Source organism: Poecilia reticulata, linkage group LG13, assembly GCF_000633615.1.
Source record: "Poecilia reticulata strain Guanapo linkage group LG13, Guppy_female_1.0+MT, whole genome shotgun sequence".
NCBI lineage: Eukaryota > Metazoa > Chordata > Actinopteri > Cyprinodontiformes > Poeciliidae > Poecilia > Poecilia reticulata.
In genome coordinates, this window is record NC_024343.1 from 11,612,411 (window position 1) to 11,631,261 (window position 18,851).

The 18,851-nt window shown below is 39.4% G+C and overlaps 2 protein-coding genes and 1 long non-coding RNA gene across 3 annotated transcripts in view; 1 reads left to right on the plus strand and 2 right to left on the minus strand.

The window, feature by feature from the left end:
- pid1 (phosphotyrosine interaction domain containing 1) overlaps window positions 1-14,925 on the minus strand; it is a 29,991-nt gene extending 15,066 nt beyond the window's left edge. The window contains exons 1-2 of the mRNA XM_008425404.2: window positions 14,664-14,925; window positions 4,247-4,393 (exon numbers count right to left, since the gene is read on the minus strand). Coding sequence (XP_008423626.1) covers window positions 4,247-4,393; window positions 14,664-14,693 — 177 coding nt within the window. The 5' untranslated portion in view covers window positions 14,694-14,925. The remainder of the gene's footprint in view (window positions 1-4,246; window positions 4,394-14,663) is intronic.
- Window positions 13,620-14,319, plus strand: LOC103474438 (uncharacterized). The gene is made up of 2 exons (XR_535186.2): window positions 13,620-14,071; window positions 14,158-14,319. It is a non-coding gene; the product is annotated as an uncharacterized LOC103474438 (long non-coding RNA).
- Window positions 14,926-16,195: 1,270 nt separating the features above from the next.
- dner (delta/notch-like EGF repeat containing) overlaps window positions 16,196-18,851 on the minus strand; it is a 47,968-nt gene continuing 45,312 nt past the window's right edge. Inside the window, exon 13 of the mRNA XM_008425405.2 lies at window positions 16,196-18,586. Coding sequence (XP_008423627.1) covers window positions 18,475-18,586 — 112 coding nt within the window. The 3' untranslated portion in view covers window positions 16,196-18,474. The remainder of the gene's footprint in view (window positions 18,587-18,851) is intronic.

The following is an 18,851-nucleotide window of genomic DNA, read 5'->3' on the forward strand; positions in this document are numbered from 1 at the left end:
AAGTTTATCATGAGAAAACTTTAACTGACTGAAGTCACTCTTAAGAAAGAGCAACTCTTGGCAACGCAAGTCAGTAAGAGAACAAAAAACATGTTTCCCGCTATGAAAAGCGTTGCATTGTTTTTGCCATTAGTCGTCCAACTACTCATAGCTCGCAGGATCAGAATTGACTCATTCGGGACTTGAGAAATATCTGTAGTTGCCAAAATTGGACACGGAATGATCCAAAGTGTCTTAGCAGCCACCAACTTATTAAAGCCAACTCGGAAAGATACAATTTTATGCAGTTGGAATTTCCTGAATTTTACAAGAATGTATCCAAGTCAAAAGCTCAGGATTTGGTGTCACTAACTCAAAAATACTGAGGCTGAGCCTCGGATTCAGTGTTTGGATTTCGGTACAGTCCTGAAATCCATCTCAGTCTGGCTCTGCTGCTGACAAGTTGCAGTACCAGCAACGAAAACAGAGTAATTATTGTGAGCAGGAGTCAGGACTCTTTCCTAATCCTTCAACGCTGTAGTTTCCTTACAAACAAAGCGTTTTTGATGCTTTATGCGTTGCTTACCTTCTCTGTAGCCAAGATCAACTGATTTGGACTGAGGTGTGTACACAAAATGTGTGCCTTCCTACCCACTGATAAAATAATCCAGAGACGTCTGGACACTGTCAAAGTTATAAAAGCCAGCTAACATATTAATAATCTGTTCCCTTTTTATCTCTAAACCTAGAAGAAGATGATATTAAAAAGAATATCTATGAAAAAGACAAGACCATTTGCAAGGAGAAAAGAAACTCTCGGTCGTCTCAACCTACAGGGCTACAAATCATCTAAATGTTGCAGCTGTGCACCCTGTTCCTCCTCACCGAATGAGAAGAGACAGCATTCATCTGACATCAGAATACAAAGTACAGAAAGACGGAAAGTCTCAACGAATAGACAAAAGTGTGGCATGTATTGTTTCTGCAGTATATACTTCGAGAAACAATTACACTTTCTCCCCAGCGGCTATTTAGAGTAAGGGCACAATGCTTGAACCCACATCCTTCATTATTATCTTATACTGGCGACGTTTTAAGCACCCTGACTTAATGTGTCAATTTAAAGTCTATTGGAGTGTAAAAGAAAATAATAAGGAGGTCAAAAATAAGAGGTGGTCTTGGTAGGTAGACAGGACAGTAGACTAGTCCTGCCTTCCTGTAAACTGTGAGCACGAAATACTAATTGGAGAAACAGGGAAGTGAAAGAAAGAAGATCTGAAACACTGTTATGCTGCAGCATATTAAAAGCAATCAGAGAAGCCCGGCAAGTATTTCAGAAAGGAACTAAATCTCCTTGTTTGTGCTGGTTTTCTGCCACAAAAGACAACCACGTCTCTTGAGTAGTAAAGCAGAGGAGCAAGTGGGCAGACAGACATTCAAACAGACAGGTAGGAACTCAGATGGGAACTTCCACAGGACAACAGATCCAGACAACGAGGCACAAAGGCCGGCATGCGAGGTAGTAGCACACAGACAGAAGAAGACTGTTTTGTTGTGAGTACGCGTGTGTGTTTGGCCGGTATTACACTGAAAATACGTAGTGGTATCCACAGCAACGTGGCTTTGGCATTTTCAGTGCTGTTGGAAAGAGCCGCGAGTCAGAAGAGGAGCAGCCAACAAGTGAATGCTGGGATTCACACTGTACAGCGAGAGACACCAAGTCTACAAGGGAATATTCACATGGGTCATATAGACATTTCCCTCAGCCGTAGATCAACATTTAACTTCTGATTTAAACTGCACATCATCACTCAAGCGTTTAGGAGACTTGTGCTTGTGTTTTTACTGCCTTCTGGCTTTGAACTGAATAATTTATTATGAAAAACAAATCTTTCTTATTGCACTTTAAAATGAGAATAAAATCTAAATAATAAAAAAAATGAACAAGGACAAAATAAGATTTCCTGTGGGTCCTGACTGGAGGTGAGCTGTGTGAAGAGACTCAACTATATCTGCTCATTTGTCATCCCAATCAAATGAGCAGACAGACATGTAATCTGACAGAAAGATTCTAGAGTTCAGATTACAGATAAGATCTAAACTCTGTTTTACTTTGGCCAGGAGCTCAATATCATCTCAATCTGCTGATTAAATGAAAACGTACCTGATTGTTTGTGGAATCAGGTACGTTTCCACAGTACCACAGTATCTGAAAAAGCTTAAGGTGTCCTCACCTTAAGCTTTTTCAGAGTTTGTCACATTAAAACCACAAACTAATGTATTTCTCAAGATTGTTGGTGCAGCAATAAAGATCTATAAAACGTGAGGTGTGTCTGTATTTATTCTCAAGTGGTTCAATCCTTTGCAGAAACACACAGCTGCAAGTCGTTCCTGCCATTTCTTCACCAGCTTTGCATGTCTCATAATGGAACATTTGGACCATTCTTCTCCCATAAGTCCTCACAGTAATTGGAGAATCTTTGTGAACAATCGTTTTTATCTTGCCACAGATTCTCAACTGGATTTACGTCTAGACTTGAAATAGTCGATCGTTAGCAGATAAATATGCTTTGATCTAAAACATTGGTCTACACACCAGTCTGGCTGTAATATTCAGGCTCATTGTTTGGCCTGAACCGTTTCAGCCTTCCAAGACAGTAGGCTGCAAAAGACTTTTGGTAGGTCTGTAGTTGTGCCATAACCTTTCCATTTTCTGGTTATTGACAGGACGATTGTTTTACAACATATTCCTCCTATAAACATCTCCACAGCTTAATTCCTCACATTTCTGCTGTATTCTTAGGTCTTCATTATGCTTCGTTTGTCACCAATGTTCTCTGACAAACCTCAGAAGGCTCCCACATACTTCATCCGGTTGATACAGCTCTGTGTGTTTCCGTATTTTAACATGCTTGGACAGCAATGTTGATGTTCTGCTTCAACTAGTTCCACTATCTGGCTTTCGTATCCGCAAGAGACGTGAATACTTTTGAGGGGCGTTCATCTAACATGATGAGGAAATACCTATATTTGTACGACTTTTCATGAAATAACTACTATAATAAAAAGGAACGATAAATGGCTAATAACTCGTGGATGAAAGCTGGAACGGATGAAGCCTTGAAGGTTTCACAGAAGTGCAGAATTTATACCAAGAATAAATTATACACATGCAGACCGACTACAGCTTCTTCAGGCGATCGTTTAAACAGGCTGTCAAAGGGAGTCAGTAGAGGGTTAATATGCATCCTCTTCACAATTTTTGACTACTTTGTTTTGGTCAGTCACACTGAATACCCAAAAGTTTGTGCTTATAGCAGAACAAACGGTTAAAAACATCAAGTGGTATTAATACTTTAGCAATGTACTACACACTGTGCATAGGTAATGCATCTGGTCCTGATACTACAGCAGCAGAGTGAAACAAAAAGAGGCCACAAGGAAATTCTTGCCACTGCTACTTGATCTTCAGCAGATACAAATCCTGAAAACGACACACTGCCGAGTGTCTCGTGTGTCACTGAGCTAGACTTCACTGCTCTGCAAACAGAAAGGGTTACATTAAAACTTCAGGGTGTTTCTGTAAAGAGCCAAAAAGGCGCTTCTAGCCGTATCTTTTCCTTTTTTGTTTTGTAGTCATCCGTATGTGCTCAACTTCTTCTCTTGTACAGTGATCCAACAAACACAAACATCAACAAGCATAGGGACTGTGTGTTCCACATTTGTGTTTCCTGGCAATAATACCAGTGGGAGTTTATTTTGTCTTCTTAGAGAAGCTGCCAAATATAAAAAAAAGGTTTATTTTAGTGAGGGGAGAAGTTGGGAAATACCTCCCTTTTCATCACGTTTACTAATGACACACCAGATTTCAATCAGAAAGTCACAGAAAACTAAATTCTCTCACTGAAGGAGGCTCTCAAAGGCAGGCAAGCACACAAAGATGTTTGGCAATTTGTTAAGAAGTTTCATTTCAATCTGTACCGGCGTGCTTCCTGTTTTGAACCTGGAGAAAAAGAGAGGAGTTTAAATTACACAATGTATTAGATCTAAACTCTACAGGGAAACTGAGCACCTAAAGGCTCACCCAGACGTCTAGCACACACAGAGTCTGACAAAAGAGCGCTGCAGAATCAACAATGGGGAAATTATTTAACTTCTGTGAGGGAAAAGGAAAAGAAAAACATTTGGATTACGGCTCTGTATTAATGCTATTATACATTCCGGATCAGGGTTGGATTTGAGGATTATCAGGCTCATGTGATCCTACCTTGTATCCCGCGTGGGTCCTGCTCTTTGCGTGCGGCGTGGCAGAGCAGAGCTCAATGGCCTCGGGCTCATGAAAGATCACCGTGGGCAGGGGCTCCTTCCTCAGCGTCAGCACGTTTAGCTTCGTCTTCAGCATTGTCTGAAAGTGCTGATGGAGAAACGGAGATGAAAGCGGTGAGCTGTAAGCCAACTTCCAGTAAACCTGCTACAAGCTGGATGCGCGTCACAATGCAGAGATTAAGGATGAATGCTCCTTCAGGCAGGAGAGCGAGTTTTACTAGTTTACTGCATGGCCACCGTCAAATATTCCTGAGTTATAAACACTAGGATCTGCTGTTCATTGTAATGAGAAAAAGCAGCCAGTTTGAATTCTACAGCTTACATTTTAATAAGTGAAAACTGAAGATGAAGTCCTGAAGTATTGGTGTGAGAAGTTTATTATGGCCCATGTGAAACGTGAGGAACAGATGAAGGGAGCGCTCCCCCCCTCCTCCCTTCCTCTCTCCATTAAAATAACAGAGGCTGTATAATCTAATACTGCACTTCAATGCCAATGTTTCCTGAAGCCGAGCAGAACCAAATGCTCCATGTGGTTCGGTGCACTTGCAACACCGTGCAGTTCTGGGGCCTTCTCGGAGCAGTCGAAAAGTAAACCGAGCGTTTCCTGAAGGAGCCCCTGCTGTGACTGCTCGAAGCTGTCGCAGCTTGTCCGTGGCTGTGAAACATGCCTGGCGCGGCTCATTCTGGTGGCTCCCACGATCAACGGCGCAAGAGATACAGCAGCATGAGATTGATCCGCAAAGAAACCTGCAGATGATTGTTAAGTTAATGCAAACAAGTCAAATTAACTGTATGTGTTCAGATGTTCTAATGATTGGGGAGGAGTCACTGCCGTACAGTGCTGGGCTACTTAGCTACTTAGTATTTATTTTTTTATTATTTAAAATTATACAAACAAAGTAAACCAGAAAAAAAAAATTTAATTATCATTTTTCTTTAATAAAGACTAAAAATTTATCCATTGATTGCTTTTTTTTAGCTGTCAACGGATAGCTGTATTGATAACTTTGATGATGGCATTTGACACAAAGTAATGTTTATTAATCGTTTCACAATTGGTGTCTGCAACAGTTTTATGATGCAAAACACTTTGAACTGCTTTATGCTGAAATGTGTTGTACAAATAAACTTGATAACTCAACCTGTCAAAGTGTGAAGTAGTATTTTTCTTTTTATAGAAATGCAAATATTAGGCACATTTAGTGACTCTGTCAATATACCAGTTTAGATTATCATAGGTAAAATGTTAAACCTCTTACAAAATGATAGAAATATCATGCTAACAGAAAAACAGTGAGGATAATAGGGGTTAACTACAACCTGTATTATTATTGCAATTTCTTTCAGCGTGCTTAATAACTTAGGAAACGGTAAAGTTTCCTCATGCTGTCACATAACATCGAATCTGTAAGCAAACCTTTTAACACCCATGTTCCTAATTGAAGCGCATTAGGTTGTTTCCCCTTCAACTCAGATATAATGACGAATTAAGGAGATAAATTTTCATATAAAACCCTTAACTCCTAATAATAATATTATTGTATAATATGTAATTAATTATATAATTTCACGTACCCACATCTTTTCATTCATTATGGTTCTGATCCTCGTTTCAGACACCTGTGTGCCACGATAACAAGCAATTAAAATCTTTGGTTGCCCAAAAATGACCACATGTGAATTATTGGAGTCATATAACATTATTTTGCAGTAGAACATATAAAATGACCGCAAAACATCAGCAGACCAAGCAGATATGCAATATCACCAAGGGAGGTAAGAAAAACCAGCAAGAAAAACTCCTTTTCACAAACTGGAAAAGAAAAAGAACAAAAGTGCACAATAAAGAAAAGCCTCAGGAGTAAACTGACTACCATTTCTCTTTTCTCTTCATTACCGATGTCTTTCAAGCCCGTCTTTGTTCCTGGCAAAGATGGACTTGGATGAGTTTCTGGCTAAATCTTAAGCGAACCAATTGAAAAGGAGACCTGAGTGCATCACGCTGTTATACTATATACTATTTATAAATCACTCCAGAGTCTGAAGCCATGCATCAAGCTTTATTACCCCTTCAAACTGTCCAGGAAACATTAAACTAAGACATTGGGATGAACTTGAACACCTTCCACTGAAAGGCAACTCGCAGAGATAAATTACCTTTCAGCCTAAAGTTAATTTGAGAACAAACGACTCTTCCCTACAGATTGCATTGACTATAAAAACAACCTCCATTTTTTTACAATGCGTCCCACTCTATGTACTTTTCAGCAGGAGCAAAGGGGAAGGGTCTTTCTGTCCTAGAGTTGAGCTCTAAAAAGAATAGTTTTATCCAACAGATGGTCAACATTCAGTGAAAACAGCCATTGCTGCCAAGCAAGGCTTTCATCAGCCCAAAGTGTTGCCTTTGAAAGCCAAAGAGAGAGAACCCTGATCAAGATAAGGAAATATATTTGGTGGCCACGCCCATAAAAACCAAAATACTTTCCTACTTATCAACATCGGTTACAGTAAAAGTACTCAACTTTGAAAACATGTCACTGTATTCATCTGCATTGTATTGGCTCTTTAATCAGATTTTAAAGGACAACAGCCTACAGTGCGTCTCGCTACCTGAAAAGGAGTGAAAGTTCAGCATGATGGACTTGTGAAAGTAAAGCCATATGTGTGGTAGGGCTCAACGATCTCCGCGTCAGCACTTTACAGCTGCCCGGCAGAGGCTTGCATTCCTACACTTGGACCCGGTTCGAAGTTGGGGGGCTAAAAGGGCAATTTAGAGGGTGGTGCAGATAAATGGTCCAAGTCTAGTGCTCCTCTGGAATTCCATTCACAATATTTTCATTACATTTAAAATGTGTTCTTAATTTTATTTATTTAGTCCCCATAGTCTCCTCATCAAGTTACTGTGCATTTAATTGCATTTTTTTTGCTGTGGGACGAGACGCATGTTGACACATTAAACCTTCTGCTGTTGTAAGACCACAACACATTTCCAAACCGAAGCCCTCGTTCAAAAGTGTAAATAAAGTATTGTGTCAATATTGACACACGAGCAATCATTAAATGGTAGGCTCAGCACATACCAGTTAAATGTTGGGTTTCAGTGAAATCCACATACAGAAATAAAATTGTGTAGCTACAAATGAGAGCCCATTACATCTCAGTGTAGCTGCCTTAGCTCTTTGCAGAAAGTGACACTGGTTACTGATGGACATAAGATGTCACTGACAAACTTTTTCTTTTTCTCGGTTTAGCCAAAATAGCCTTGGTTTGGTAAGTGACACCCAGCTTCAACACCTAGTTTCTTCTAAGGTGCAAGGTTTACAAGCTGATGTCTAAAAATAAAAAGTGCAGAGGAAAAAAATGTCTCATAGTGGAAACATGTATACTTTTAAAAAGCAATGGCTTCAAAACGTAAAACTTCAACATACCACCCTTGTGATTCATTGTCGTTTCAATTCAATGTCAAAAAAATCTGCCTGTGTGATCAGAGGGACCCTTCCCCAACCTATTGCTGTACAGTTTTGCTCATCTAGCTTGAAGAAAAGCATAAACACTTTCTCCTCAGTTACAACAAACAGAAAATCAAAGAAGTGTCATCAATCACTTAGTCTGGAAACCATTTCAAAACTACAGTGTGATAGTTTAATGCCTCTACCAAAAGCTGCACCTGAACAGAACGTCCAACAAATTAACGAGCCATCAGCCAATTAAGACATGGGTTGCACTGCTAAGAAAATTTAAGGAAATGTACACAATTCAGTGCAGCGAGAATTTGTTTTTGTTAGTATTAAGTTAATTTGACAATTATACAGGTTGCATATTATTGTTTCGATGTTTTGTGTAGAAAGTTTGACAGCGTTAAACTATGATGTTTTTGCTGAACATTATACAGTAAGAATTTTATGAACAGCTAATTCCTAATATGCGAAAACGGTAATGCACAGAGTTTGATTTAAGGCTCTGATAAAACATAAATATAATGCTGAGTTGAAGGAAAGCTCGAGTAAAAAGAAAGTTGGAAAACAACCTGATCGAGCCAGACCAGTGATCTGTCAGGGACGCTTTATAGCAAGTCGGTTATTTTATGACTAAGTGCTCACTTAATGAGCATTTACCTCATGGCGTTCGTCCAGTTATACAATATCAGCAAAAAATAAATAAATAAAAATCCTGCTTGGCCAGACGTACATCCAACACTGCTGATTTATTTCTCACTCTAATCTCCAGCAATCTTATTATTGCTGAAAATCCCAAGTGTCAGACATAATGCAGTGTGCATTTTTCTGCCAAAGTCTCTTAAGCAAGACCAACTGTAAATCTGAAAACAAATTTAACAAAGCAATGTAACAACCGCATCCATAAGAAATCAAAGTCAAGAGTGTTTTGTGATGTTTGCGTCCTGTTGTGACGAGTTTAACAGTTCACAGATGGCAAATTAAACTCAAAGCCCTCCGAGGCTTTGCCTAGACAAAAAGAGGTTCTCAGGTCAATACGATGGGAAGGTACTCAATAAGAGGGTGAAAAGCAGCCACTTAGCCTTACAGAGTCACGGTTAAAGAGATGGGATCGTGACAAAAGTGTAGGAAACAGCTGGAAATGATGTTAAGTCAGCCAGACAGATGTGCGTCTCTGAAAGCATGAAATTAGGAAAACGAAAAAATAGCCCCTCTTGATGCACAGCTACTGGTTCATCCCGAAACCAAAAGAGCAATAAGTCATGTTCCACAGATTTGAAGATCAAAACTGTGGATAAACTGTAATATCAGGCTGTGTCACATGTTTTAGCAAAAAAGTCCAAACATGTGAAAACGGTTAGAAAGAACCAAGAAAAATGAGTCAGCTGTTGAAATTTTGTGGCCTGTTAGAATGCATCAAGGCAATGCAATGTGACTGTCTGTTTAGAACATGCTCAGAAAACGTGAGCATGTTTTCATTCTCAGATGTGAGCACGCATTTGAGATTTAGGAAGGTATACGACTAAACTCATTTTAATATCCCTTGACAAAAAAATTATAATAATAATGCGCACAGCAGTGATTTCGCCGGATTCTTGTGAAGTGCTTTGAAAGTAAGCCATCAGTAATCTGATGCTAGATGAAAAGGAGGCATTATGTTTCGTCACAAAACGAAAAGGTGGGCATACAACTTGAAGATGAGCAAAAACGATAAAACCAGGCATGGGTTGGTAAGAGATTCTCAAAATAAAATACCGTGATCTCACAGCATTTCCCACAGCTTCATTTTTTTTCCTGTCAAAAATATTTCTAAGGAGCAGTTTGCTTGTTTTGCAAGCAGGTGGAAAGTATAGCAGCCCTCTTTTAGCCACCTGACTGGCAGTGTGCAGCAACAAGTAGAAGGAGTTAAGAAAATTCCAGTTATTCAGTCACTTTCTTTGACATCTCAGGAAAACGACTTTAAATTGTAAGAATAGGGTGATGGAAAATGTTGGCAACCATTTTAAATCTCAGTACACCTCCACGCCGCCTGGGTCCACTACCGCTTGTTAAAGTTCCCCAATGTTGCTCTTTTTTGCTGGGACATTGCAACATATCTATTCACGAAAACACCAGTTGTTGATCAGGGGAAAAACATAAACCCCATGGCAGGAATGTAACCCGTCAGCCATGTTATGCAACATAGATTAAAACCTTCCCCCAAATGTGCCACAAGGAGCCACACTGTTCACAAAATTGTTTTAAGGAACGAGGACGAAATATATTTTTGTCACAAAGTGGCTTTGCCTCTTGGGTAAACAGGATGAGAGCTAAAAGTAATACTTGAAATGGATCATTCATGAAGTCGCTCCTCGACACGGGGTCAGTGAAGCCACCACACCTCGTATTTCCAAACAATGACTTCACTTTACTTTGAGGCTTTAACCTTACATTACTGTAGACTGGTGTTTACAACCTTCCCCTGTGTTCCTTTGACGGTTTATGAGGAGAAATGCAACTGATTAAGCTCGACTCTGTGTGGTACGGTGGGGGGGTTCCTACAAAGAACTACAAAGCGAAGGAGGAAGAAGGGCCGTGATTGGATGCTGCGTTTGCTGTTGTAGCTCTGTGGGAAGAAGCAGGTATTAAAGCACCGCAACCACAGACCCCAAGGGTGGCAATCTCCGGCTAGCGGTAAAAACATCGGCAACTCTTTGACTTAAACAATGAACCCAAGCTGCTCGAACAGAGCGAAGGCATCATATGGAATAAACCAGGTCACGTACGCAAAGAACCGAGTTATTTTGAATGTGCGGCTTGTTCGTCTGCTCTCATAGAAATCTCTTCAGAGTCTCGTAAAAGTTATCGCGTCGAGCCAAAAATTTATTTTTGTAGACTTGATAAATTATTTTGAACTTCATATGTTTAAGAGGTAGAATTTACCTTTAAATTCAACTGTCATATGTGAGTAAATCTTCTTTTTTTGTATCACCAATACAACTCTGAACACTTTGGCTATTTTTTTTTTAGTAGTGTCACATTAAGAAAACAGTGTAGATTAACTAATAAATTTTATTTTTTTAGCTATTTTTTACTCTTTTGGTAATTCTTAAATATAAATTTATATGCATTAAAAATTATACATAAATAATCAAATAAAATCCATGTAAAGTTGTAGATATCACTAAACCATTATTTGTTTAAGTTATAGCTTTTAATCTGCATCCCAATTAGTTATACCAGAACAATTTTTGCTTAAAATAAACATGGATGTTTTATGAATGTCAAAGTCCACCCTGCAGTAAATATCTCAATTTGAGGTTTTGTTGCAGCAGTTTTGACAACAAAGATATAATCAAAAAAATAATATAATGTTGGGATTTAGAATTAAACAAATACATAATGTCAATGTCAAATGTATTTATATAGCACTTTAAAAACAGGTGTAAAACTGCACCAATGTGCTGTACAAGAACAATAATAAAATAAGTTGATGAAAAGAAAAAGAGAAATATTACAAGAAAAGAAAAACATTCCATATATATTGTTAAAATAACATAAGTAACAATAAGTAAAAAATAAATAAATAAGTAAAAATAAGTAAATGAGGAACAATAAGATAAATGTCTTCCTGAGACAGAGGCATTTTTAATAAAAAGACGAACCACATCCCTTACAAACTGATTTACCAAAAAGCATCACGATCAGGAAATTAAACCTATTCACTGGATACAAAAAGTCATAAGTCACCTGGGTAAAAAGGAATAAATCATGTGCTGGCTGAAAAAGAAAAGAAAAAAAAAGAGATGAGATGAGGGAAGTGTGCCAGTCTGCTTGTGGATTCCTTCACTTGCTGAGACCACACTCAGCCTAGCTGTGCCTACAAACAAACCTCAGACAGACAGAGTCAGAAACAAAGGCAAATAAAGATGGCCACTGACAGAAGCTGCTTTTGACCGCGTTTGACCTCAGGCAGCCATTTCTGCACCGTCAGGTCACATCTTTTCATCGGCCCCATATGTCACATTTAGGTGCTAAAAGTTCAGGCAGCGGCTGCTGAAATGGGAAGGGAGCACATCTGGCACCTCAAACGGGAAGCACGCTCGCACGTCTGCGTGCGCATGTAGCTTTTAGCCGAGGTACGGGCACACAAGTGCGTCTTTCTCAGACCGCTGGTGCATGTTGTGCAATTTGTCAGTGAACTTAAATGGACTCTGTGTAGGAGAGGAAGGGCCCCCTGAAACTGACCGAAGGATGTGGTCAGCGGAGGAAGAGCGCGCAGACAGACGGAGAGAAAAACAGGGAGGCATGATGCAGCACCAGCACAAAGGCGCAATAATTCTCTGCACTCCATAGCCTGGATCTCCTGACCCCCCACCCCTCCCCAACATATCCATCTAGCTCTTTTTTACCCTCTTTTCTTTACCCACCAGAGTGTGAGACAAAAATGCAGTGAGACATCAGGTGTTGCTATGGCAACAGAAAGAGAGAATATCATGGATTGTGTAATATGCGGACAAAGACAAATACATACTGAGCAATTCCGGTTTGATTCTATAACTGCCTTTAAGTGCATGTGCTGGGATTCACAGACTTTCCAAATTAAAATATTCTGCAAAACCAGTTTTTAAAAAAAACTTTGTATGAATGATTCAAATTAACGACAAGAACAAGAGAAACAAACTAAAGTGTTTTGTAAGGTTCCAGCCACAGCTGGCCCTTCAGGAGGTGAACTGGTGGGACTGCTTATCGCACTTTTTTTTTTTAAACATTCCTATCTCTTTTTCAAGGTTTCCCCACAGCCCCAAGTCACAATTACAGCTCAGATGTTAAACACAAAGTCAAAATCACTCCAGCATGGCTTCTGCTTGAGGGTTTACAGATTCCTGATCTGCAAGGTTATCTTTCAGTCTTCAGAGAGCGCTCCACATGGACCTCTTAGCCTCTCTCAGGTCAGGAAGAAAGCCAGGACAATTTGTTTGACTTTACCTTTAAAATATACGTTAGTTGAAGTTCAAATATAGAAAGCATTTGAAAAGCTTGTACTGTACAAAAATCTACATAAGCTTCTCATAGTGAACTTATGCATGTGTTACTCTGTTTTCTCTTTGAAGCTGTAAGCAGGATCTATCAAATGGCGAAATAAAGTCAAAGACAGAAGCAAAATGTTATACTAATTATCCATTTATCTGACCATCTGCCATGTTTCAATCTTATTTGTCTTCCAGTGAGTCACTGATTTAGAATATATTCCAAGTCTAGAATTAAAGAGTGAAATTTTAAGTGAAATGTTGTTTTTGCTTTATTGCTTCACTGGATGAAGATGGGCGTTAGTAAATAATGTTCAGCATTTCTATTTCTGACCATCAAGTAAGGGTGAAATGGACTCCAAATTTTCTCACAATATATGTTTGATGTTTACAACAATATATTACTATAAAAAGTACCTTATATTTATTAACGCCTTTTAGATGCCTTTTGCAATCAGCATAAAATGAAGAAATGATACTAAAAAGTACCAAGCAATCATTTGACTTTATCAGAACTTCCCTTTTCATATTTGTATTTATTTGGAGCCACTCAGACATGAAGATTTTTAGAAAACATACTCTTATTTTATCCCAGTTCCTTTTGTTATTTGCAAAGTTCAACATTTTTGCAATAAAAATGCTTGCTGATTAAATTACTATTAGAACTGAAGTGAGTTATTCAACACATATTTCAACCACATAAAAATGTAGAATGGCTATATCTTGAAACATGTAGAAATTACAGACACTTTTCTTTCAAAAAAAATATTCTCGTTGATTGTGGGTCACAGAGTGTACTCGAATATGAATAAATCTGTCATGCAAGATAATGTGGCAGTCAAACAAGAATGATTTGCTGGCGCTGTGCGGCAATATCTTGTTGCAGTGAAGGCCTGGTTAAATATGGTACGATTTACTTGCTCATATGAAGCTGCAACAAGAAGACAAGGACACACAATTAAACGCAGAAAGAGGTAAATAAACGCTGTCCAGAATCCCCTGACTAGGAACATTTTTAAACGATGGGCTTCTTTCAGCCGCGTTCCGGAACGCGGTTGCTAGGCGACGGGTTAGCCTATCCTAGCGGCTCCAACCTGCACGTTTTACCTCGAAGCGCAGATTTCTGTTTACAGGGATCTACTGTAGCTTCACATCCGAGGGGAAGAGAAACAAGCGGAACTAATTGGTCCATCCTCCCGACGCCTGGGCAGGAGACGGAATTGTGCAAGTTCACTTGGCAGGCACTTCGCAGGCCGACATCTGGAGAGCATTACGTGTGCAACAGAGACGTGAAGCCATGGGGTCGGTGCACAGATTTACCCCTGGGTAACAAACTACGTGTCATCAGTGGATCTTTTTACTTCACTCTTCTTGTTTTGTTTCTTTAGCTTTCAGCAATTTGACACTACAATTAAAATGCCAAATTAGAGTTTAAGCATCCTGGTGTGAGCAACATGAGGAGAAGGCCCCAAGTTCAGCTACAAAGAGATGGATGAAAACAGCGAAGAAGATCGAAACGGCGTCTTAATTAAACATAACTTTAAAATGCATGTGTTTGACGTTATGAGTTTAAACAACCTCCAGCTGTGGGTTAGCAGAGGAATGCAGCGCAGGAGACGCGATAGTTTGATGCACTCCTGCTTGCGTAACGTGGATAGTTGCCTTCAGACCCGCTAAACCCTCCGGAGAGACCCAGATGATGATTTTAAACGCGAACTTTGAGACAGGGATGTGGATTAAAAATGTGCGCTGACCGCCATCTGTAGCCGTTGAGAAAACGTAGCTTCAGGTTGGAGCCACGCACAGCACAGCGGGGCTGAGTAGCTGTTACCACGGCTCCTTTTACTCCTTGCCCTGCCGATGAGAGGTGCCCCACCAAAATGCCTGTTCCTACCTGCAGCCGCTCCGACGCAGGTTGCCACATATTAGCAGAGTCGCTGGTTCTCTGTCTTCACTTCTGGGTTTTCTCCTCCCGCAGTCCAGTTCACATCTGTTGGCTTTAGCAGCTTCCCTCTCTGTCCCCCTTCGCTGTGGTCGGCTCGGTAATGAAGGATGTGTTGCTCCGCCTGGATGTAGTTAGCACATTTGCCAGCAGGTGGAGGTACCTGCTGTCCTTGTTGGGTTGGTGCTGCCTTCATGTGATGTAGAAAATCCAGCTCCCACACGGTGTGCGCCTTACTGCTACTTGTTATAGTGTGATGTAAAGTTTGTTCATTTTTACCATAATAAATACAGTTTATTTATACATGGCTAATTCATAATAAGCGTTTTCTCAAAAAACGTTATCTTTATTTAAATGGAATCCAGTTTGGTACAAAGTAAATTCACGCCAATTCAATTTAATGCAGTACAATATAATTATATTGTCAGATTAAGGGTATTAATGAAAAAAAAAAACAACAACCAAGGTTTCAAATAAGTCACATGCCCATTGCTGTGATTCAAAGTTAGTCATAAAGTAGAGAGAAAAAATCATTTTCAATTGGTTTCCTGTGTTTTATCTTGTTTAATTTTGGGGGGGGATCTTTTCATGGTGTTTAATTCTCAAGGAACTTCTGTAATCATATTTCACAGAAAAAAACGTGAGATTTTTTTTTTCTCTGCAGGATCTCTTTGAAGTGGTTGGTTTAAGGCCTGGTTTGATCTATATCCCCCGACCCCCTATCAAGATTAAAATGTGTTGCAATAGTTCATCTAAATTAACCTGATTACATAACAGTTGCATAAGCATAATGCTAGTAGCAGTATTTGAAGGCCTTAATTCTTTAATTCTCTAAAAGTTGTTTGGGAACAATGAAGGTTATGTTCACAGATTCTGATCACTTAAGCTCTTAAAAATCCTTTTCACCTGATTGTTTGCAATAGGGATAGATATCATGCTTCTAAAAGCGAAACTTGTTTGCCACTGTAAAAAAAAAAAAAAAAAATAATAAAGAGGGTTACTGAAAAAAAAATGTTTAAGCTAAATACAACACAAAGTGTCGCTGTGTATTTCTTCTGGTGCAGAAATCTATACAGCTGACTGTGCTTAAAGCCAAACAGTCTGACCCTCTGCAGCATTCAGAGGGCAAAGGTCAAGCGCAGTTCTCCAGAACAGACCATAAGTAAAGGTGAGAGCGAGGAACATCTGTTCCTCCTGGAACGAGTGCCTACGTGTCTCCATACAAAACATACCTAGGTGTGCACAGAGACACGACAGTCACAGTCTGTGTTTAGCCATGTTTACAGGCGGGAACATCTGGACAAGGCCCGGGGTCAGCCAGTGTGTTCCCATCACTGACACTCCATAAAAGGCCTTTCCCATGGCTCGCCCTCCAGTGTGATGGCTGCAGCTCTGGAGTATAAAAAATGAACGCCGGAGAGTAATACGGAAGAGATTCTAGTTCCACACATGCAGTGAAATGAAATTCACTCAGGACACGATGAGATAAGACTATGAACACTTTATTGTTTACATAATTCAACATAGATAATAGGTAATCATGTCTTACGTGTATTTGAAATGAGGAAAAATAAATAGTGAGATTTGCTGCACTCAATAGCACGCTGTCCGACCGTGAGGGGAATGACACAGCTGCACAGACAGGAAGTTGTCCACTGGCAGAAACACACAAGCACAAACAGTATATTCTAGAGTAGGTACCACCATTTTTGATCTCCTCTTTCTCTTTGTAGTCCTCACCAGTGGTTTTAGAGAGCCCAATCTCATAAAAAAACATACATACAGAAACTATTCAGCACTGCTGGTATGAGAGGTGAATTTGTACACTGGGATTAGCAGGTACACTGTGTGAAACCATCTATTTTTCTGTGCAGTGAGAAATATATCCACCTATTATCCTATATGTCACTGAAATACATAGAGTAGGTTTGTAGGGTAGTTCTAGTAGACCCATTTAATTTACTATTCATACACCACTGAGAAACTTGTATAGAACAGGACGAATATAAAAAGAAAAACCCGGTGTGACTAGTATTTTATACACGTTCGGATTTTGTCGACTAACCACGGCATACCTAAAGAAAACATTTGGCACAGTCTCGACAGAGAATAATACGTCTGCATTTACAGAGCCGTCCACAGTTATTGACACTCCTCTTAAAGATGTCAGAAAGCCTTAAAGCAAATGTATTTTTTATTGAAGTAGCATAATTCAATACTGAAAGATTAAAAATGGGAAAGACGGGAGAACGTGTCATTCGGGTGGAGGCAACATGGGTAGATCTTTATAAACAGATAATACTTGGTAAAGCTTGCCCATTATTAATCAGAGCAATAATTTCAAAGTTTCAAACTACTGGAAGTGAATCAAAATGACTCATTGAGGACTTAATACGCCACCTGGAACAGCGAGCAGAATGATACGGGACGAGAAAAAACACCTATTGTAGAAATGTCGCAAAGAGTAGCTTCTCTTGGTCCCCTGGTTTCCGTGATAACTATTTAACACAATTTGAATACTTATTGGTTGTTTGAGAGGGATGACAGGAAAACCCTTTTCTGTGTAACCGCCACAAACAAACATGTAGGAAATGGGATTAACACCATTGACTTGAACTGGAATAGTTGAACAGATTAGACGAAGGTTTACCGTACCTCTATAAAGATAAAGAAAAATAAAGACTTATGCAAATGTCCCTCATATCCACCCCTGAATGGTGGAAGCTCTATGTTTCTTTAGCTTCCAAACAACCTATTAGTGAACATGGCTTTTTGAACTATGTTAAATATGAGATTTCAGTAAAAATCTGGGCCTCTCCTAGAAAAATTAAGCCAGGTCATGACTGAATCTTTCAACTGCAAAAATAATCCAAAACCTAAGGCCAAATCAACCCAGAAAGGGGTTACCAGACACAAAACCCACCTTCTTCTACTCTCCTGCCTTCAAACATAAAACCCATAGAATAACTATGGTGAAGTGAGCAAGAGAGGGCATGGCAGAAGACCTAAGACTCTACACAATCTAGAGAAAACCTGCAGAGTAATTCCCAAAGATCTTTCTTTCTCTGTGCTTCATCCTTGTGAAATGTTATAGTTGTGTTCTCTGGAAAAAAGGAGGATTTGAAAAGTTTCACCGCAAAATGGAATACAAAATAAAGCTTCAATATGCAATAAAACATGAATTTATTTTAAGGCATTGAGTAAACATTTACTGGTGGTGCAAATAACTGTGGGAGGCTGCATAAAAATCAGAGCAACAACCAGTTACAAAGGGTTTGAAAATGTTGAAAGGAGAACATCAAATTTATTCATGCACAAAGTAAGGCAACCTACTGCAGGTGTTTACATTTTCTGATACTGAAAAGAAACTGAAGTGTGGCTAATTCTAAAATACTCCAAAGGACTGTTGTTGATGCCGTCTACTGCATTTATTTGTTGGACCATTCCTACAGATCGTCTGGTTCAGACTAAAATCAACTATTTATTGTGCAGCAGAGGTTACTGCAAATGCTGCTCAGCATCTGTAACTTAAAAGTATTGCAAAGTATGCTACTACAAAGCCTTATCCTCAGGAAAATAGCTATGGTATCAAACTCCAGATTTGCTTCTTTTTAGCTTCGCCATGTTTCTTTTATTTCTTTACATTCAAATGTGATTTTGCTGTTATGTTTGTTTTAAGAAATACTTTCATTTTGATAGATGTGAGTTTGTATCTGCGTATGCACTATACAGACAGCTTGTTATGGTGTGAGTTTGCGGACTTTTACAAATCCTTTGTCTTAATGAGGGTGACCAGAGGTTTGTCATCTGGGCTGTAGTCTTCGTAGGCGATGGGGGTGGCATCATACATGGCAGGCCGAGATTTCTTTCCAAATCTAACGAGAGAGCATAAATCGGTTAGAGGTTAGAGGACATGGTGGCAAGATTGGTTTGACTGACAAACAGTCTTTGTGTAATTCACTGATTAAGGTTTTGTGAGTAAGACAAATATTAGTAATTGTTGATTTTCAATTTAAGTTTGACACCGTCTACAGGTTTTAGTGTTTTGTTTATGGGGAGAATTGAACAATCTTCAAACACATTCATGAGGTCAGACAATGATGCTGGATGAGAGACCAGGTCTGTGACAGACTGGCGACC